Here is a 23896-nt window from a genome sequence, read left to right on the forward strand (position 1 = left end):
GTGCCACAACAGCACTTATTTTGATTGACAAGCTTTTGGGTTTGCAAGTGAACAATCATTTTCTTTGCATGATATGTCAATAAATTCCCCAAATTGTCTTTCTCTGATGCTCACTTATTGACACCAAGAAAACGCACGTTTTAAAAACATTTTCATTAGGTTTTCATAAAATTTTGACATAAAGTATTCAGTTACTAATTATTATTATATGCTTTAATTTGCTGTGTAAGTCTGCTTCATAAATTTTATGAAGTTCCTTCCCTACTTTGTAAATCACCATTACTGTGGAATCAGTGGGTGTTTAAAAAATTTTACTACTAACAGAGATACAAAAGTGAGTCGTAAACAAAAAGTCTGACTACCCCTTGCTCTACGTGAAGCAGTGTTCAGTAAAAACTAATTAAACTGGCTGCTCGAATCTTGTGTAATATTTGGTTTTTATACATTCGTTCAACAGTTCATATATTTAACACACAACATCAAACATTTGCATTGTGTGTGTGATATATATATATATATATATATATATATATATATATATATACCCACTTTTTGGAGCCCTAGATTATGCTTCATACAAGATAGTATTCCTTTTAATTTTAATGGAGGAATCCCTGTATCATAAAAACCATATTTTGGAAGTATTCATTCGACCTTCCTAAAAATGGTGTCAGAATCTGAGAGATATGTGAGTTTGTTAACGATTCATACTTTCAATATGAATTACATTACAATCAGATAATGGTACATGAAATATCTTTGAGGTATTAACTAAATGGCCATGAAAATATTTATCTATAGGTGCTCAGGATTTATTAAGATTGCTGCTGGGGCAGGATGATTAGTTAAATATAGTGCAAGCAAAGTAGAATACTAATCAGTAACGTAGTTTACTTCATCACTGGTACTTGTTAGATCTAATGGTACCAATATTAAATACTGAACAGAAGAACAATAAATCAGATTGATTCTAGTCATATTTTATTTTTATAATTGGATATGACACATTTTGAGAACTAAATCTTCACTGCCAGACACACACTTATAGCACATTGTGTGGATTTTATTAAAAAAGAAGGGTTGTGTAAAATAAGAAAGCTTGGACACTATTAATGAAATTGAAGTCATACTGTAAGAGGACTGATATCAACAATGTATGGAAAGATAGTTTGCTACTTATTGCAGAGAAGATATGTTAAGTTGCCGGCAGGCATGATTAAAAGACACTAACCCAAAGATCCAATGTGCAGTGTACTTGCTTGTGTGTATGAATGGCACATAGTTCTGTTTTGCTGATGATGGGTCTGGCCAAAAGCTTTGTGTAAGTGCCTCTTAATTGTGCCTGAATGCAACTTAATGTGTTTTCTTTACAGTAAATAGCAGTCTTATCTTTTTCTACATTGCTGATAATGCTTCCTGCAGTTTCCATTGTTTGTAAAAGTAGCGACATTTATGTTGGAGTTTGTGAAGCTCAAATGAACAAAATATGGCAGTAGTTTACGAGAGAGAGGTTGTCAATCCGGAAGATACAGAATATTTTCTAAGAAAAGAGCTTTCGTTATGAAAATGTTGATATCATAGTTCCTTGTTTGTAAATGTGGCTACATACGAAGAAAGTTAATGTCTACAAAAATCACATAAGATTCAAGGAGCATTAAAAAAATTCTATCGAATAAAAAGAACAAAAACTATGAAGATAATATCGTACAGTTCTGGGAGGAATACAAACAATGGAAGATGTAAAAGTAATCGCTCACCATGTGCAAAGACAAGTCAGTTAAAAAAGATAATTTCTTTTCTCTTCTGTATGTTGGAAGAACTCACTCAATAATTGTTTGCTTTAAACCTCACCATATTTCATGTGCATAAATTGTTCCGGTTCAGCAAATAATTACATTCTTTTTGATTTCTGAGCAATGTCCAAACTGAGGTACGCACCAATGGAGAAACAATGGGAGTGATTTGTTTTCTTCACTATCAAGGGACTAAAGCTGCAGAGATTATTCACTGAATATAGCTGCAGTATGGTGATAGTTGTCTTTGTGAACAAAAAAAATCCTAGCTGATAAATCACTTAAAAAGTGGCCATTTAAAGAGCATTCAGATAGGGTATACTCTTCAAAAATTGACAGGAACATAGAGAGAGCTGAGCAAATGATTCATGATGGTTGTCCTGCCAGACATCACGTATGTGTTGAACATTAGCCAAAATTAAGCACACAGAATACTAAACAAATCTATAAACTACCACAAACTGAGTGTTTGTCATATACCATGTCAACTGATGACAAGCACAAACAGGAACACTCAGAAATGGGGAAATCATATTTAAGGGATTTCCAAGAAACAGAGAAGACTTTAAGACTTTCTCAGTCACATACGACAGTATGGTAGATGACAAAAGACCCCTGACTGTCACAGTGGGCTCGGCATGGCCACGTTGTGTATCTACCTCGACCAGTCATGTAACACAGTTTCATACACATATCTGTGGCAGCCCAGCAGTGTCTTCACAGCTCTAGAGACAACAATTGTTTTCTCAGGCAGCCATTTCTGCTTTGCAGTCAAAAGCCAGAAATGTGTTGCCAGGACTCCGTCTCTTGCTGACCACAATGTAACAGTCAATAAGACATGAGCCCATCTCTACAGGGCAGAGAGTAAACAGCGCACCTCAATATGGAAACACTCTTTTCGAGTGCAGGATAATAGCTATGCAGACTATCACAAATGTTTGTTCCCTAAACTTTCTCATTACTATTTCGTACAAAGATTATCTTTCCCCCCAGGGATTCCCATCTGGGTTTACAGGACATTTCTATAATATTCATATGTTACCAACTGGTAACAACTCTAGCAGCATGCCACTGACTTGCTTCAATATCTTCTTTTAATCAGACCTGGTGAGAATCCCAAACACTCTATCAGTACTCATGCATGGGTCACACAAGTGTTCTGTACGTGGTCTAGTTTACATTTTCCAACAAACTGAAGGTGACAATTCACCTTCCCTCCAGCTGTCCTTATGTGCTCATGTCACTTTGCACCGTTTGTAACATTACAACTGAATGTTTAATCAAAGGAATTATTTCAAGCAACCATTAATACTGATTATAACATTCCAGAATGGTTTTACCTATTAATATGCATTAAATTATGTTTTGGTACAATGACAGCTAAATTTCATTCATTACACCAAATAGAAATTCTGGCCAAGCCATCATGTATGCACTTATATTCACTCAATGGTGTCACTTTCCCATACACTACAGCATCATCAGCAAGCAGCTGCAGACAGCTGCTCACCACTGGACTGTTGATGTTTATGGACATCCAAGTACAGTCCTATCATATGTTCCCGGAGTACTCCTAAAATACCCTGGCAGTTGAAGTGTTATGTGTTTGAGGGCATTACTGGAGACTGAAACTGCATTTTACTAATGCTGCCTGAATGTTAGATGCAAGCAAGGCCACTGTCCAAAAGATAAGCGAGAATTTCAATTTTGTTTATATGCTTGTCAGCCATAGAAAACTTAAAAAATTACAATGGTAAATTAAAGGCTGCTTTCACTAAACTTTAAAGCAGTAAAACAGTCATGAGCCTGGTGGCTGATTGGTGATACCACCCAAATTGTCTTTAAGAATACAGCTACCAAGTTTTATTATAATAGTTTCATGTTTCACTAACTATGGTCAGTCCCTATTCAGGGTAACTTTACCATATTTACTCGAATCTAAGCCGCACTTTTTTTCCGGTTTTTGTAATCCAAAAAGCCGCCTGTGGCTTAGAATCGAGTGCAAAGTAAGTGGAAGTTCTGAAAAATGTTGGTAGGTGCCACCACAACTAACTTCTGTCATCAAATATATTTAGCGCTACACAGGCATGCTCTGTACGCACAAAGATAAATACTGGCGCCAAAACCTCTGCGTCAGTAAAAAAAAAAGGTGGAAGACAAGCTTTTTTTCTCCGCCCCAAGTTTCAACCACTGCATTTTCACACTTTATCCAACGAAGTAAATACAAATTCCGTATTGTTCAGCTTCGAATGTAGCAATGTACTACGAAAATCCGGCTGGAAAGACTGTTTGGGATGTTTGTCAATATGGCCAACTCTACATTCTGAATTTTTTCCTACCTCTGAGAAGAGATGGTTGCTAATAGGAACTTTTATGAATTGTGAATCACATGCATTATTCTCTTCACCATAAGAATAATACAAATATAAACATTTTGCCATGTATTCTTTTGTGTTTGCTGCTATCTCATTTAAATCCTGTCTGCCTAATAAACTACGAAACTAGAATGACACAACAGCAAATGCGGAAGAATATACATATCATGTCATGTTTATATTCATATTATTCTTATGCCTTATAGTGATACAGTCAGAAATGAAGCATGGCAATTGACTAGATTTTTAAATCTAAGATGACTCTAATTTCTGTGCAGAATGTAATGTACTAAAGAGGCGTCTGCAAAGATTTTCAAACGGAGAAAAATTTTCACTAAACTCTCGTTCGGAACATCTTCTATCATACGCAGTCTATTATTTGGTTCCTGTTGATCATTATCAAAGAAAGCAGCAGTGTAAGTAACAACAGATAGCAGTCTCTTCGGCGGTAGCATGCACAAAAGCAAGCCATGCCACGAGCAGCGACAAGCCATAAACACTCATTATCAGAATGTGACAAACAATGCATGACACAGTGTACATTAATGCATTTTCAGCTTAGCGTGACGTAAACACATATAACAAAGAGAACGGCACTTATCAGATCAAAGAAAAATAAGCAATCAATTCAAACCAGATGAAGCACGTGAAAAAGGAAGGGTACCCGTATAAATACAGATGGAGCGCCTGACGCATAGCAATGGCTACCTGGTAAAGCGTAACTGCTAAGCTTACGACTCGAACCAAACTACTATAGCTGTATCGTCATTCATTCGACCTAAATTGTGTCTCATATTACAATGGATCAACTTTGTTTCGATTTGGAGGTGGGGCCTAAAACTTTTCTCTCCCCTTGAATTTTGAGTCTCAAATTTCAGGTGTGGCTTAGATTCGGGAAATTTTTTTTTCCTTGATTTCGAGTCTCATTTTCCAGGTGTGGCTTAAATTCGAGTGCGGCTTCGATTCGAGTAAATACGGTAGTCAAATTTGGATAGTGTCAAGCCAATAATGAATCATCAAGGTGACGTGGTATTACATAATGTAAGACTTATTCAGATATCTTTTACATCTGACATTAACATTTAGGTGTACCTTCCAAAAGGATCTGTACCATTCAGTCACTTACAACAACAATGACAAGCAGCTAATAAAACAAAGTGATTTGAAGAGAGAGTAAAGGTCAGTCAGTGGAATACATTTTAAATGTGATGAAACCAAAATGAAAAGTGTAAGTTGTCAATGACACAACACAGATCCAAAATAAAAAACATTGGATTGTTCTCCACTTCCATTTTGCTGAGATATTTTTCAAAAAATTGTAGTCTTCAGTAACACCACTTTAACAACATATGTAAAAATTATAAGATTACTAAATCTACAGGGCATCAGATCTAGTTTATCTTAACAATATAGAGAAGTAGCAACACAAAGACAGGATTTTAACTACATGTTATTCAATAGTACATTGTAAGTGGTATAATATGTACTCTGAGTCTGAAACTACACTGCTACATACTACCTTGACCTGATATCATGGAGTATTGGTTTGTTGTTTGGTGGCAGGAGGGGTTGGGTTGGGTTGATTTGGGGGAGGAGACCAAACTGTGAGGTCATTGGTCTCATTGGATTAGGGAAGGATGGGGAAGGAAGTCAGCTGTGCCCTTTCAAAGGAACCATCCCAGTAATTGCCTGGAGCGATTTAGGGAAATTTCGGAAAACCTAAATCAGGATGGCCGGACACGGGATTGAACTGTCGTCCTCCCGAATGCGAGTCCAATGTACTAACCACTGCACCACCTTGCTTGGTGATTATTGATTTGGTTGCTCCTTGGAATAATGACATCCACATAACTAAAATATGATAATTTGCTACTAAGACAAGCACCAATTCCCAGGTAATGTTTTTACTAAATGTATTGACACAAAAAACTTTGATACTTACCATCCTGCTCAGTTTGACAATGAATTGGGGGGCTGCGGACACCGTCTCCTCCAGAAGTATAGGCAAGAACTTGCATGCTATAATTTGTGTATTTTTTCAGCCCATGTAGTATAGTCTCACTTGCAGATGTTATTTTTGTGTCTTTGGTGTTATCATCTGAGAGGAAAAGAAGGGGCAGAAACAAAATTTAGTAGTTATCTTTAAGTTCCCTGTGTTAATCAATGCAAATGCAGGAATTTTCAAATGATGGTAACAGTCAGACATTCAATATCATTTATTGTGTATACATCCATTTGAGATCAATCACAAACATACACAGTCTGCAATAAATAAACAAACACAGTTAACTCTTGAAATAGAAGGCAATATTAACACTAGCTATGATTATTTGAAGTGAAGAAATATATCAATACACAACTTGCTGAAACAAATAATAGTGTTGCTGGACTGACACATTCATAAGTGAAGAAAGATCTGCTGCAACTGTAGCATTTGTAACACTCACAGAAATTGTTCTTGAGAAGAAACAAATGGTAGGGAAAAAGGGAATGGGAAGGACAACGAGTGAAGTTGTGATTCACAAGGAAAAGGTGAGCTTATATCCTGGTACGTGAGAGAAAGAATGTACAATAAAGGAATTGAATATTAAAGTGGTTTAACACTCAAAGTTACTAAATTACAGAACAGCAGTTGTGGCCAAAAATTCAGGAGGCAAAATATTTAGCACTGCCAATGACACATTTAAGAGTAAAAGTACATGACACCATTGGAGCATCGGGAACTAGTAGATCCTTCCTCTGGGGGGAGAGATGTGTAAGTTGAAACAGGTAGCATTAAGATAGTGTAGCCCTGCCATCACTACAGGCGGTGTCTTCAGTGGTCCACCCTTCCTTTTTAATGTTTCCCCACCTATTTACCTCTCCTCCACAACAAAAGAACTATTAGTTCTGAAAATCAGGATAGTGTCATCTACTATTAAATATTTTTCCTCCTGAAGATACATATAGTTCAAATTGGCAGAAGTAAAGAGTTAGGTGAAGTTGTACCTCCAGTTTTGATGAATTCTTGTAAGTTATCAGGCATTAAAGGAAAAAAAGAAATATAACAGCAATGCTCCACAAAGTTCAAAGCATTGTGCTACACAAAAAAACTACAGTGAAAAACCATCCAAATCCAAATGTAATTGTGTTATGTATGACTTGCACCCTGACAAATCTAAACTCATTGAAACTATTAACTCACTGCTAGAAATTGTGCACAGATCAATGGAGGAAAACAAAGTGCTATCTCAAAGGCTCAGAAACATTGAAAGTGAATGTAAGAAACTACAGACCACCAAGCAGGCCAAAATCAGATGTAACAAATGAGAAGCATATATACTGGCTGAAGATAATGTCACTACTTCCGGTAGTCCAATGCATGCTGCTTGCTACACAAATCACAGCATCTGTACTATATTGTATGCAGTAAAAGAGTTTTGTATGTTGCATCAAAGAATTTTATCAAAAAATGACAAATTAAATGCCAGGAGGAAAAGAACACAAAAATTATGCAAACTGCGTGTCCACTCCAGCTCAAATTGTCACTCGAAAATAAAAACAATAGGTTATATCAAACCATGTGCTCACACAGACAAAGTACTATCAACAGTAAACAATATTTCTTGAAAGATAACAAAGGAAGACTCCATTATGATCTATGGTGGTTCATATGACGTTCCACACAACAAAGGTTTGCATGCTGCTGATGTCTTAAGAACAGCTTTAAACCACCTGATGCATTCTAATGGAACTGTACTTGATATTCTACAAAGGCATGACTCGGTATGATATTCATGGGTAAACAAGGCAGTAATAGCTACAAATAGACATTATGCAGAAATCTGCAGCAGTTCTGCACATGTTCATAGGGTAAAAGTAAACAAATTTGATAGAGAACTTTACACCGCTCATGGCCTTCACCTCAAATGGTATTGGAAAAATCATCTAGCAACTACAATTTGTGACATCACTACAAATGCAAGGAACAATGTGAACTCAGGACAGTCATATTTGAACAAAGAGTGCACCACAACACAACAAAATTGCAGGAATGGCAATACACAGACTACAATGGACAACTGGCTTGAGAAAAACAAGATAAAACGGCTTCTTCCCAATATTTCAGTGTGTGGAAACAGGTGAACTTGGAGAAAATACCTTGCCCAGACCTTCAACTGAAACTTATTTTTTATAGTGCACTGTGTAACTTCTTCTACAAAACAAAAGCTGACAATTTATAACCAAAACTTTAGAAGCCTCTGTAGCAAGACCAATGAACTTGTAATCAATATTCATGAACTACAAGGTATAAACTATGCCCATGATCTGTGATTTAGTGAGCATCATATTAATTTTGGTGGAGAAAAATTGTGATAAATACACTGAGGCAACAACAGTCATGGGATACCTCCATGTGACGGACCTCCATTTGCCTGGTGCAGTGCAGCAACTCAATGTGGCATGGACTCAACAAGTCACAGGAAGCCCCCTGTACATTTATTGAGGCAAACTGCCTTTATAGCCATCAATAACTGTAAAAGTGTTGCTGGTGCAGGATTTTGTGCATGGATTGACCCCTCAATTACGTCTCATAAATGGGATTCATGTTGGGCGATCTGGGTGGCAAATCATTTGCTCGAATTGTCCAGAACGTTCTTCAAACCCATCATGAACAATTGTGCCCCAACAACATGGCACATTGTCATCCATAAAAATTACATCGTTGTTAGTGACATGAAGTCCATGAATGGTTCCAAATGGTCTGCAAGAAGCTGAACAAACAGTGCCCAGTCCATCCACATAAACACAGCCCACACCATTACAGAGCCACCAGCAGCTTACACAGTACCTTGCTGACAACTTTGGTCTATGGCTTCATGAAAACTGTGATACACTCAAACCTTGCCATTAGGCAACTGAAATTGGGATTCATAGGACCAGGCCACAGCTTTCCAGTCATCTAGGGTCCAACTGATATGCTCACAAGCCCAGGACAGGTACTGCAGACAATGTTGTTGTGATGTTGCCAGAGGCACTCGTGTCGGCTGTCTGCTGCCGTAGCCCATTAACACCAAATTTCACTACACTGTCCCAACGGATACATTTGTCATATGTCCCACACTGATTCCTGTGGTTATTTCATGCAGCGACGCTCGTCTGTTAGCGCTGACATCTCAACACACGTGCTGCTGCTCTTGGTTGTTAAGTGACGGCTGTGGTGTGAGGTAATGCCTGAAATTTGGTATTCTCGGCACGCTCTTGACACTGTGCAGCACAGAATATTGATTTCCATGACAATTTCTGAAATGGAACACCCCATGTGTTGAGCTCCAACTACTATTTTGCATTCAAAGTCTTTTAATTCCCATAGTGCAGCCAAATCACATCGAAAACCTTTTCACATGACTCACCTGAGTACAAATGACAGCTCTGCCAATCCCTTTTATACCTTGTGTACACAATACAACCACCCACTGTATATGTGTATATCGCTAACCAAGGATGTTTGACACTTGAGTGTAATTATTACTTAGCAACATAATTATGCACCAAATACAAAGACAAGGGTGGTGTTGCCATATACGTTAAATATACTGTTACTTGCAGAACAACTAATGGGGAAAGTTATTGTTTAGGACAACATTTGGAAAAAGTGCCATACATTTTTTTTAAAATAATTCTCATACCCCAGAAGTAACACTATACAGAGTTCCTTCAGGGAATTCTAATCTCTTTTTGAGGCAGATGCACTCCTAAAATACAGGGTGTACATGAAGTCCAGGAACACTTGCAATTATTTATTGCACAAGAACCAAACATTGTACAGATATCATACATATTTCATTTTGAAGAGAAACCTGAAAGTTTTTTTTCATGTATACTGCCAAAGTGTAGTTTGGTAATTTGTCGATAGTCAGGGCTGGTTGCAAACATGGTGAGTTCAGGTGTGGAGCAAGCTTTATGTGTGTTGGAGGTCGACAAAAACAAGTGTGCTATGGCTGTTCAATGGAATTTTAGAACCAAGTACGGTAAGAAGCCACCAACAAGGAAGGCCATTTACTACTGGCACAACAAATTCGTTACGACGGGTTGCTTGTGCCCGGCAAAGAGAAGCGGTTATCCCAGTGTGAGTGAAGTGAATGTGGAGTGCATATGAGAGACATTCATAAGGAATCCAAAGAAATCAGTGCATCACGCATCCCATGAACTCAAAATGGCTCCAATGACAGTGTGGAAAGCCCTATGACAGAAGCCGTCTATGAAACCATTCAAATTCAAGCTAGTGCAGAAGCTCAATGATGACTACAAAGACAAGCATTTTGAGTTTTGTTCACAGTTGCAAGAACTGAGTGAGCATTGTTAATAGCCTAATTTTTAGCGACGAAGTAACTTTTCATACTAATGGGAGAGAGAACAGGCATAATTGTCAAATCTGGGGTACAAAATATCCACACGAATGCATTGAATCTGAGCATGCTTCCCCAAGGGTGAATGTTTTTTGTGCCTCATCACGTCGAAAACTGTACAGAACATTCTTCTTCGCCGAGAGTGCTGTCACTGGATATTCCTACTTGGACATGTTGCACCAATGGCTGACGCCTCAAATGCAATAAAACTCTCCGTTCATCTTTCAGCAGGATGGGGTTCCATCCCATTTTCATCATGAAGTTTGTGGGTACCTGAACACGAAGCTGCTGCATTGATGGATCGTCTGTGCTACAGAAGGGGACAGCTGATTCATGAAATGGCCTGCCCAATCACCAGATCTCACTCTGTGTGACTTTTTTTTGTGGGGACACATTAAAGATCTGCTGTATGTACCACTTCTACCATGTGATGTAGCAGAGCTCCGGGAGAGAATACGAGAAGTGACTGCCACAGTCGACGATGCTGTTCTGGGACTGGTATGGAGTGAATTCGCTTACCGTATTGACATCCGCTGGGTCAATCATGTTTTCCGCATATCAAATGTTTGTAAAAAAAAAAACTTTCAGAGTTTCTATTCAAAATGCAATATGTATGACATCTGTCAATCTTTAGTTCTTGTGCAATAAATAATTGAAAGTGTTCCCGGACTTTATGTGCACCCTATATGTATTGAAACACAGAAAAGATGTGGCAGTGCTTGGTAACATCAATATAAATTTTCTCAATTCCAGACCTAGAAAATTTGATTTCCACATATAATCTTGCTTCTGTGGTTAGTTTCCCTACTTGCATAACTTCCACACAAGCACACTAATTGATAATATATTTAGCAACAACACTAAAATAGGCGAAGACAAGTCCTGAGTGATCTCTCTGACCATAATGGACAAAATGCAAGTACCTATCAGAGTGAAAGTGGCCCCACTGGAAAGCTGCTAGGATAATTAATGATGAAATGATCCAGACTCTTAAATCACATCTCTAAGACACAGAATTAATTTAGATTGAGCCAATTCCAAGCACAAACTTTTCCACAATGAAGTGGCACTGATATTTGAAAGTACCTTCCCAAATATAATGTATAAGACACAAACCAAGAAATTCACCAAAAAGGTCTAGAGATATTTAGCGAGTCACGGAGGAGTGTATATCGGAAATAGAGATTAGAGGCTATAGGAGGGGGAGTGTTCATTGCCGCTGACAAAACTATTCTCTCTATTGAGGTCGAAGTCGAGACTGACAGTGAAATTATCTGGTCGCATGTAACAGGTCTAGGTGAAACCAAGCTATTTTTTGATGTTTTTACTGGTTGTGACAATTCTAGACTCATTCAAAGATTGTCTATGGTCAGTAGTGTATAAGAAATACCCAGATCATGCATTTTACTAGTTGGAGGCAACTTTAATCTACCAAGTATGGATAGGGATGTCTATGAATTCATTGCAGGGGATACAGACAGACATGCAAAGTACTTCTGAACATGTTTTCTAAATACTGTTTTGAGCAGATAAATCAACAGCCCACATGCAATGGAAATATCTTAGAATTTGCAGCTACAAATAGGCTAGACCTTATCGACAGCAGCAGTATAGAACAGGCATTATCGATCATGATGGCATATCAGTTAAGAATGCTAACAGAGTGTTTTTGCAAGAAAGAGTAGTTAAGCATGTGTTAGCATCTCACTCAGACAGTGAAATGACATCCCTTAAAGACATTGGCCCCTTACTTAGCTCATATGTATTGTCAATCTCTAGCCCAGTACAAAGTCCGAAGTGATTGGAAAAAAGTGCAAGTGAGTCTTGTGCAGAAGAAGGGCAAAACAATGGCCCCACAAAATTACAGACCAATATCCCTAACATTAGGTTGCTGCAGAATCCTCGAACATATTCTCAGTTCGAATATAATAAATTTTCTTCAGACCAAGAAATGTAATAAAAAGGAAGAGATATATGTAATTTGTCTTCTTCTGGTGGATACTGAACTGAGCAGATGCAAAGGAAGGTGTGCTCATGATTTTTGATAGCTTTGCTTAAATAAATGTAAGTTTCAAAATACTTTGGCATTGACTAAATTAATTAACAATCTAGTTAACAATTTTATCTTTCCTAAAAGAACACAGAAGGAAAGTTATTGAGGAAAGAACAAAAGGATTTCTCAGCCATTTGCTGAAAGTGTTGGTGAGGAACACGTGAAGCAGGTAATCATCACCTTATGATGTGCAGGAGAAACATGTTGAGCACATCTCATAGCCTTTACACTTAGTCACCAGCACTTGCCTCATTCTGTACAAAATGTGACACTCATTGTCCAGGCTGCACAGACCTGAGGATGTCTATTGGCTGGAGACGTGCGTGGTCAGCCACTGCTCTCCCGGCTATTTTGCAGACTTTACAGACTGTGGAGCCACTACTACTCAGTCAAGTAGCCCCTTGATTGGCATCATGAGCTGAATACGTCCCATATCAGTACTCCCATTGGGAAAAATCCTCATCAGTACCAGAGATCGAACTTGGGACATCTGCGAGGCAGCTGTCTATACTGATCATTCAGTTATGGAGATGGACAAAAATTGAATAAACCTATGCTCAAATTAAAGGCACTATTGTTATTCTTAGGTGATCTTCTATCTTCTATCTCACACAACTTTCTTTCCATTCAAAAATTATGCGTTGCATCCAAAATGGCTGATGCTAAAACTGCCATCGCATTGGTCACCATGACCACAAAACTATGCCGCCAGGTTTATCATATTGCTAACATAGCGTCACAGGTTCTCTCCCCTCATTTCATTTTACGTGACTTTTTTGTTTATCCACCTGCTTTTGTTTTAGAAGAGTGTCAACTATTGTCAACACCTCTCTCCTACATGCCAAACTTCACAGAAGTGAGGTTGTGTGGGAGGATCATGAGCCACACCAGGACTGCTCTGGCAGTAAAAGCATTACCCATGAACGACACTGTTCCAGGCTCAAATTCCAGTCAGGCATATGGTTTTAATCTGCCAGAAAGTTTCAGGTTTTGTTTTTGTTTAAGTGTAGTGTAGTTATTGAACCTAAAAGGAGTAAAATCACTTTTATTCATGCTTAATAACTGATCATAAAAGTTGCACATTCACTTTTTAATAAAGGAGGAAATTCCTCACTAGGAAGATAAAAATAAATGATGATGTAATCAGTAAATGGGCTCCACAGAAACATAAAAATATGAAAGGTCACAGACTGGTTGAACTCTGCAGTCAGTATACCCTCATCTCCAAATCCACCTACTACAAAAGTGGGCTAAAAAAACATAAAACTTGAAAATATCCTGACTGAACAAAAGTGGAAAGGCAACTGGATCATGACCACCTTGGACAACTCCTTTTATAGAGACATCTACATTGTTTACATACTAAGTGCAGTGCATATGGGTTCATACCACTATAATGTCAAAATCAAATTTAAATTAATTCACATCTCTGAAGATGAAGAAATCAAAACCTGACAGAGAAAAGAGGATTTACAAACCATGACAATTAGTCAGAAATTACAAATATCAAGAAACCACATGAACCACAAAATTAACAGACAATTCAGAACAACCAATACCAATTATTGACCAACAAGGTGAAAACCTAGAATCCTTAAACCTATGTAAAAGGCATGGCTGGTCAACTTCAAAGAGTCACATATTTCATGAAGAAAGGCACCAGACATGTTTAAAATTACAAATCCACAAATGAGAAGAGCATTTATTCTATAAACTCCAAAAGTATCATCCGAATTATCAGATGGATCAAGAAAAAATATCAGAATGAAATATTTTATCAGTTATTGTATTTCACCGAAGCCTTCCAGAGACTATTACAAAACCTTCCTACAAATACGAAACACCACCCACCCACCCCTCAACAACCCTGATATAAGTAACAATATTGTGAAAAAGATAGTTGCTACTCAACATATAGCGGACACGCCGAGTCGCAGATAGGTATAACAAAAAGACAGTTGGATCAGAAAGTGGCTTTCAGTCAGTAAGGCCATCACTGAAAACAGACAACATGCACACACAAACACACACACATACACACAAATGCAACTCACACACACATGACCACAGTCTCTGGCAGCTGAAGTCAGTTAGCAGTACCACATGATGGGAGAAACTACTGGGTGGTCAGAATAAGGAGGGGCCTGGGGTGGGGAAAGGGAGGTACAGTAGGGTAGGGGTGGGGTATGGTAAAGTGCTGCTTGTGGGAGAGTACAGGGATGAGGTGGAGAGAGGGTAGGACAGCTAGATGCAGTCGAGAGGTTAGACGGAGGGTGAGGGGGGAGCAACGGAAAAGGAGAGAAGTAAAAAGATAAGAGGATGTGTTGGTGAAATAGAGGGCTTTGTAGTGCTGGAATGGGAACAGGGAAGGGATTAGATGGGTAAGGACAAACGCGAACGAACATAGGACCAGGAGTGTTATGGGAAGGTAGGATATACTGCAGGGACAGTTCCACCCTGCGCAGTTCAGAAAAGCTGGTTTTGGTGGGAAGGATCCATATGGCACAAGCAATGAAGCAGTCATTGAAATAAGGGAAATTGTGTTGGGTGGCATACTCAGCAACGGGTTGGTTCAAGTGTTTCTTCGTCTTAGTTTGTCGGGGGCATCGTGTGGACACACAGCTTTCGTCATGCCCACATAGAATGCAGCACAGCTTTTAGATCATGACTGGTTTCACAGGTAGCCCTGCCTTTGTGCGTTAGGTGATGTTTGTGACCGGTGTGGAGTAGGTGGTGGTGGGAGGATGTATGGGACAGGCCTTGCTTGCATTTAGGTCTATTACAGGGATATGAGCTGTGAGGCAAGGGGTTGAGACCAGGGATTGTGTAAGTATGGATGAGGATATTGTGTGGGTTCAGTGGGCGGCGGAATACCACTGTGAGAGGGGTAGGAATGATAGTGGGTATGACATTTCTCATTTCATGGCATGATGAGATGAAGTCGAAACTCTGGTGGAGAATGTAATTCACTTGCTAAAGTCCTGCATGGTACTGAGCTTGTGAAGGTTTCAGCTAGACCCTCAGTATATTTCAAGAATGACTGCTTGAGACTATAGATATGACAGCCAAGGGTGGCTAGGCTGTATGGAAGGGACTTCTCGGTATGAAATAGGTGGCAGCTTTGAAGTGGAGGTATTGCTGGTCGTTGGTAGGTTTGATATGGACAGCGGTACTGATGTAGTCACCTTTGAGATGGAGGTCAACATTGAGGAAGGTGGCTTGCTGCATTGAGTAGGGGCTTCTTGGGTTGAGTAGGACTGTATGAAGCGAATGGGGAGAAGATGTTGAGGTTCTGGAACAACTAGTTCACAAAGTTGTCATCAATGAATCTAAACCAGGTGATGTGTTTGGGATTCCTCTAGGTGGCCCATGAATAGGTTGGCATAGGATGGTGCCATGTGGATATCCATAGCCATACCTCTGATCTGTTTGCAGGTGATGCCTTCAAAGGGGAAGTAATTGTGGGTGACAGTATAGTTGGTCATTCCGACTAGGAAGGAGGTTGTCGGTTTGGAATCCATTGAGCACTGGGAAACGTAGTGCTCAATAGAGGTAAGTCCATGGGCATAAGGGATGTTAGCATAATGGGAGATGGCATCAACAGTGACAGGCTGTGGAGAGTTGGTGGAGAAAATGCTTGGTATATTTTGTAAAGGAGGGTAGGTTCCGGGTAAGAGGCTGAAGGTGTTGGTCTATGAGAGCAGGTACTCTCTGTGGGGTCACAGTAACCAGCAACAATGGGGCGTCTTAGGTGGTTGGATTTACAGACTTTCGGAAGCATGTAGAAGGTAGGAGTGTATGAACTAGTAGCGGTGAGAAGAGAGATGGACTCTGGGGAGAGGTTCTTGGATGGGCTTAAGGATTTGGAGACCCTGCTGGATTTTTAAAATGGAGTCAATATGGCAGAGTTTGTACATGGATGAATCTGACAACTGGCAGAGTCCTTCTGCTAGCTAATGCTTGCATTTGAAAACAACAATAGTGGAACCTTTGTCAGCAGTTAAGATTTTAAATTCAAAATAAGTTTTTAGTTGGTGGTTTGCAGTTTTTCTGTGGATATAGGGTTAGTTTGGATGTTGAGTGATTTGGGGAATGACGGTGAGGCAAGGTTTGAGGTTAATAAATTCTGGACCATTAAGATGGGTTGATTTGCAGCAGTGGGGGCTAATCACAGTTGGATAGAGTAGTTCTTTAAAAACGGCTAACTGTGAAATCAGTCATGTGATCTACAAGCTAAGCTGCAGCCACTATGCTGCTTTCTGTGTGGGCATGACAACCAACAAGCTGTCTGTCCACATGAATGGCCATCGACAAACTGAGACCAAGAAACGCCTGGACCGCCCCATTGTTAAGTATGCCATCCAACATGACATTCTTCATTTCAGTGACTGCTTGACAGCCTGTGCCATATGGATTCTCCCACCAACACCAGGTTTTCTGCGTAGATGGCAGCTCTCCCTGCAATATAGCCTGCGTTCCCATAACCCTCCTGGCCTCAACCTTCATTAGTCATTGCCCTTACCCATGTAGCCCCTTCCTTATTCCCATTCCAACACTAAACTGCCCTCTATTCCACCAATGCATTCAGTGTTTTTAGTTCTCTTGTTTTTCACTACCCCCTCTCTCCCCTGCCCTCTGTCTAACCTCCCGACTGCACCTAGCTGTCCTACCCCTGCATCTAGCTGTCCTACCCTCTCTCTCCACCTCATCCCAGTATGCTCCCACAAGCAGCACTTTGCCGTCCCCCATCCCTACCCTGCTATCCCTCCCCCCTCCTCACCCCAGCCTCCTCCTTAATCCCACAACTCAGCTGCCTCTCCCATCATGCACTGCTACTCGCATTCTGGCTTCAGCTTCCAGAGACTGTGGTCATGTGTGTGTGAATTACATTCTGATTTTGTGTGTGTGTGTGTGTGTGTGTGTGTGTGTGTGTGTGTGTGTGTACATTGTCTATTTTTGACAAAGGCCTTGTTGACCAAAAGCTCATTTTCTGACAGTCTTTTTGTCGTGACTATCTGTGACTTAGCATCTTCGCTATATGGTGTGTAGCAACCGTCTTTTTCTAACTATTCTAACATTCCATCCTGAATATTCATTAGTATGAGTAATTTATTCATCAAAGATTCATTTTATATAGCAAGATTAAGCAACAATATTATGAAAAATGGTAGTTGCTATACAGTGGAGATACTGATGAAGATAACATGTATGAGTATGTTCATATACGAAACTTCCTGGCAGATTAAAACTGTGTGCCCGACCGAGACTCGAACTCAGGACCTTTGCTTTTCGTGGGCAAGTGCTCGAGTTCGAGTCTCGGTCGGGCACACAGTTTTAATCTGCCAGGAAGTTTCATATCAGCGCACACTCCGCTGCAGAGTGAAAATCTCATTCATGTTCATATACCTCCATTACTAAGAGGTTTAAGAAATTTTTTATTACATCCAAAATCTATAAAATTAATAGAACTCATTTTTTTTCACTTCTATAGCTATCACATTACTATAAAAAACTGGTTTTCTAATGCAATGCCAGAATTTTAAAAGGAAAAAAAAAATCCTTTCTTAACTGTTTGGACTCAGAATCTATATATAAAAAACATGAGCCTCAAAATTCTCAAAACCTTGAAAAACTAAAACCTCACACAATTCAAAATCAAACCACAAAAACTCAAATCCTAATTTCAACGTATGCTCAACTCATTCCAAGGTTGTCCTTCTTGACAGGATCTATGTAGCACAAAGAATATATGAATGAATAAAATAGTCTTTACTCACCATACCAGCTATCACTGGGGCCATAAATAACCTTGTATCCCTTAATGACTCCATTCACAGTGCTGAGTGGTGGAGATACCCATGACACTCTGATTGTCTGAGAGGTGAGAGTGGTGCAGGTTGTATCCTGAGGTGGTTGCTCTGGGATGCCCTCAGCTGTGTACTGACGCACTTCTTCTGACATTGGGCCAGCACCAACTTTGTTGAAAGCTTGGACTACTACAGCATACTGAGTGTATGTCCTATGTAATAAACATTTCAGTGAGATTCTTGTGGTTTTTAAATCTAGACACGTTCATTCACATAATGCTGTTGCAACTTGCCATTAGTGTAAATTAAAACATAGTGAAAACTTTGTATCTCCACTGAAACTGTAATACTTTGTTTATAACTGAATATTTGTGGCAGCATAGAACTTTCTTAACTATATCTCCTTACAATAAGTCAAAAATAAATTTAAAAACAGAAAAAAAATTACAACTGTGAAAAGTGGAGCTTACAGGCTCTTATGAACATGTAAGAGTCATTTATTACATTCTGCAAAACTTACAGAAAAGTAACAAAATTATATTGCTGTGAGACAGAACTGCTGAACAGTATTTACCTTCAGATGAAATAATTAGTACTGTTGATAGACACTTACAGAAGAACACACACATACACTAGTCTAGTTTCCAGAACTAACAGTTTCTTCCTCAAGGAGGAGAGAATGATATGTTGGCATAGGTTGAAAGTAGAGACGAGTGATGTAGACTCTAGGATGAGAGGGACACATCTGTTGTGAGAGAGTCTTGGTCTCTGAGCCCTTTTCTTCCTTTGTCACCTTTTGTTATTATTGGAGGAGACTTCAGTCTTCAAGCAGTCAACTAGGCTGATTATGGTTTTGTAAATGGTATGTGTGACAAGACATTTTGCAAAACATTACTAAATGCCTACTCTGACAACTAGCCGGAACAGATAGTTCTGGAGCCCATTCATGATGAAAATATAATGACAACAAACAAACCTGCCTTTATAGAAACTAGTATCAGTGACTAATGAAACAGCTCTAACAACAATGATTATTGCAGCCAAAACAAATAGGTAGATTTAGATGTTTAGTTAGTACAGTAAGAAGCAGTCAAATCACATCCCAAAGAGGAGCTCAAAGTATTTACATCTGGGTAGGAGCATGTAGAAGATCTGTGGCTCAAGTTAAAGAATGACTGAGCATGCTCTGGTTCAGTACATACATAATAGCACTGTTCACTAAAGGAGGGCTTGTCCACAGTGTACAGTACCTGTAAAGAAACTTCAAAGAAACAGCAACTTCCGCATAATGGGTGTAAAACTATTCATATGGCTTTATGTAAAGAGATGCTGAATGAAACATAATTTGGCTATCAACAAGGCAATGTGTAACCCTTCAGTGACTACCATAGCAGAATATTATTGAAAAAGGACTCTCACAAAACTCAAAATTAGTGACCAAACACTCACAAAACATAGAAACTGAAATTGAGGGTGTAAAAGCAAAAGCATAAATGCTGTATTCCATTTTCACTTTTTCCTTTACTAAGGAAGATATAGGAGTAGTGCCCCAGTATAAACCTCACACTATTATAAGGATGAGAGATATAGATGGTGTCAGTGGTGTTGCAAAACACTTAAAATCACTGAAATCGAACATGGCTCCATGGTCTGATTCAATCCCTGTCACATTCTGAACACGATTTACAGCTGAGTTAGCTCCCATTTTAATCACAGTATATTGCAGATCCTTTGAACAAAACATTGTTCGCAGTGACACCAAACACACCTGCCTACAAGAATGGCAGCAGAAATGATTTGCGAAACACTAGAGCAGATTCTAAGCTTAAACATTATGAGGTCTTTCAAAATAAATGGCCTCCCCCAGGCAACCAGGACAGATTCAAAAAATAATGACCTTGCAAAATGAAACTTGCAATTTTCTTTCATGACACTCTAAAAGCCATAGGTCAAGACCATTATATGGATGCAGTATTTCTCGACTTCTGAAAAGAATTTGACTTGATACAATAACAAGAGCAATTACTGTGAGCACACAAATATGGCATCACAAAAAGTGTCTATTACTGCACTGTAGGTTTCTTGGTAGAGAGGATGCAGTACATCATCTTTGATGGAGAGCCCTCCACAGGTAACAGGGAAGAGTGTTAATTCATTATATTGATGACCTTCCAGAAAGTATTAATGGCAACACAAGACCTACTGCAGATGATACAGTTATCTATGATGGAGTATGTCTGAAAAAAGCTGCAGAAATATTCAATCATACTTTTAAAAAATTTGAAACTGATGCAAAGATTGGAAACTTGGTTTAAATGTTCAGAAATGTAAACTTAAGCACTCCACAAAATTCAGAAAATAAATATTCAATGACTATAACAATAATGAGTCACAATTTGAATCAGCTGGCTCACACAAATACCTATGTTTACCAATTTTCAGGAGTATAGAATGTCATGACTATATGCTCAATAACTGTAGGTAAGGCAAGTGGTAGATTTTGGTTCACTGGCAGAATACTAACAAAGCTCAGTCAGTCCACAAGAAAGACTGTTTGCAAAATCCTCGTGCGAGCCCTCTAAGAATATCATCCAAGTATGATTAACAGGGGAGACAGAACATATACAATGAAGGGTGGCACGAATGGTCACAGCTATGTTTGACTTGTGTGAGAGCACCAAGGAAGTGCTGAAAAACCCAAATTGGCAGTCGCTTGTAGACATTCAACAATTATCCCACAAAAGCCTACTTAAAGAGTTTCAAGACCAGTCTTAAGTGAAGGATTCAAACAATCTAGAACTATTGTATATGCCCCTACATAATGCCACTGTAGAGGCAGTAACGGCAAGGTTAGAATAATTACACAGTCTACAGATACTATCCCCACACCACATACCAGGTGTGTAACTGTGAAATGCGGATTTCAACAACAGATTTGGCACCAATGTAGTTTGTGCTATAAAGATTTAACACTGCTCCATTTTGTTGTGTCATCAACAAGTGTCATACATGCATGAGATATAAACTGGAAAAGTGTCTGCATAGCGTTGTGTTGTAGTGTCCAATGTGTCAAAATTTATACTGAACAAAGAGCATTCGCAAAAATCATTAATTTTTTGTTTCCATTTTTATAAAACTGCTGCTGAATCATACTGATTACTTCCATCGCAAGATACATGTGAGTGATGGTTTCGGCATTTAAAAAATGGTGACTTTGATGCTGCAAGACAAGGAACGTGGAAAACTGCCAAAAAACATGAAGATGTGGAATTTTAGGCATTGTTGAAGATTCTCAAACACAAAAACAACTCACTGAGCAACTGAGCTTTCGTCAACAAGCTGTTTCCAATCATCTACAAGAAATGACAAAGGTTCAGAAGACCAGCAGGTGGATACCATATGAGCTGAATGGCAGGAAAATGGAAAAGCGCAAAAATATATGTGACATTTTGTTCGCTTGGTACAAAAAGAAATCATTTTTGCATCGTATAGTTAAAGGGGAAGAAAACTGGATTTATTTTGAGAACTCCAAGTGCAAAAAATCAGGGGTAGCCCCAGGCACACCTTTCTCATCGACTGTAAGACCGAATCACTTTTGCAGAAAGACAATGCTCTGTGTTTGGTGGGACCAGAGGGATGTACTCTACAATGAGCTGTTAAAATCTGGGGAAATGGTTAACACTAATTGTGGGAAATGGTTAATACAAAATGTTACCAACAACAATTGACCAACTTGAACCATTTGCTGCTTGAAAAAGGCCACAATACTGACAGAGGTAACACAGTCATTTTTCTTCATGACAATATTCCTTAACATATGGCAAAACTGGATTGCAACACATTGGAAGTGCTTGGCTGGGAAGTTCTACACCATGCGAGTTACTCATCAGACTTGGCTCCTTCCGATTACCACTTGTTTGCATTGATGTGTCATGCACTTATTGAGCAGTACTTTGATTTATATGAAAATGTGAAAAAATGGCTCGATGAATGGTTCGCAGCAAAAGGGTAAAATTTTTAGTTGCATAGTATTCACAAATTGCCCGAAAGATGGGAAAAATACATAAGAAATGATGGAGTATACTTTGAATAAAGCACTATTTATCACTCTTCTTTTTTCTTGTTATACAAATAATCTGCATTTCAAACATCTGGTACGTAATCGGAACAGGAAGGAACCATAATATGTTGTACCATGCTAAATACTCTCTGACATGCATTTTCCACTGTTTTGCAGAGAATGTTTATAGCTGTATATATATTGAGCCTTCTGAGAAGATTACTACTCTCCTCACATGGTCCACATACATATTTCTCCTGGTTCTATTACCCAAACCACCAACACCTATCAGCCAATAAGAGCATCCAACCCTCTTCCAAAACCCTTACCCAATACCACCTGTCATTGAAACAACATAAAGACATCAAATATCTTTCATAGTAAGCTTCCATTATGATTCCCAAAATGTTATTCCACCCATCCTAGACAAAAATTTAATTTTATTTCACTTCTGCTCACAACCAATATGATATGGATCACATTCATGTGAAAGTCTCTGGTGCAAGAGGTGGCCGCCTACAGCACACTCTATTACAGTATTGTCACCAGTATATCTCATACCATTATAGATAGCATCACCTATAAAAGCAATTGTATCGGGTATACCAATTCTACTGAAAGGTCTGCACAGATTTCTACATGAGTAGTGCCACCAACCAATATGAAAGTCTATTGCCAAACTGAGCCTAAGGGTAATGTTGATAACACTGTAGAAAGTGCTGTTTGGCACAACATGCTTGTCAACATCAGTTTTAGTGTGTTATTTAGACCCCTCCCCTGCCACTGCCCGAGAAACCCTTTATACAAAGTAACTGGAAACAGTCACTCCAAGATAAGCTTTCAGTCCTGAAATCCTTCTGGTCTCAATCTTCACTAATGCTTGTCTTCCACCCACATTTGGAAGCCTGAGAGCTTAAAGGTGGAAGACCTTCCACCTTTAATCTCTCACATTTTCAAATCTCGTCTGGTGTAGTTCCCAACAATTAGTCTTTCCTTCTTATCCCATCCAGAAAGTCTCCCCTGAACTGGGGTTCTGGGTGACTCTTATGAGCTGTACCCTTTTCTCTAAACCTCTCCACTCTTTTTCCTTTAGCCACTTCCTTTCCCTTCAACTCCTCTGTCAAAAGAAGGAGCCACTGGCTCCGAAGGCTTGTGAAAGTTCAATCCTTTTGTGTGTGTGTTCCCCTGCTGCCACTTGGTGAGTAAATTTTTATATCTGGCTGTTTACATTATATTATCAATAACTGATTATTTTTGCTGTTAATTGTGGTGATGACTATAGCAGACAGAATAGCTTATGTTGCCTGCAGCCTTGATACGTTCCAGACTCTGTAGAGAGACTCCAAGCAGAAACTACTGTATGTAAAATTAATTCACAGTAGAGTAGGGCATACAAGGTTGTTGTTGTGGTCTTCAGTC

The 23896-nt window shown here is 39.0% G+C and overlaps 1 protein-coding gene across 1 annotated transcript in view; it reads right to left on the reverse strand.

The window, feature by feature from the left end:
• LOC124802781 (Down syndrome cell adhesion molecule-like protein Dscam2) overlaps nucleotides 1–23896 on the reverse strand; it is an 866453-nt gene that overhangs the window by 127631 nt on the left and 714926 nt on the right. Inside the window, exons 22-23 of the mRNA XM_047263777.1 lie at nucleotides 18388–18629; nucleotides 6111–6266 (exon numbers count right to left, since the gene is read on the reverse strand). Coding sequence (XP_047119733.1) covers nucleotides 6111–6266; nucleotides 18388–18629 — 398 coding nt within the window. The remainder of the gene's footprint in view (nucleotides 1–6110; nucleotides 6267–18387; nucleotides 18630–23896) is intronic.

The sequence above is a fragment of the Schistocerca piceifrons genome, chromosome 6, assembly GCF_021461385.2.
Source record: "Schistocerca piceifrons isolate TAMUIC-IGC-003096 chromosome 6, iqSchPice1.1, whole genome shotgun sequence".
Classification (NCBI taxonomy): Eukaryota; Metazoa; Arthropoda; class Insecta; order Orthoptera; family Acrididae; genus Schistocerca; species Schistocerca piceifrons.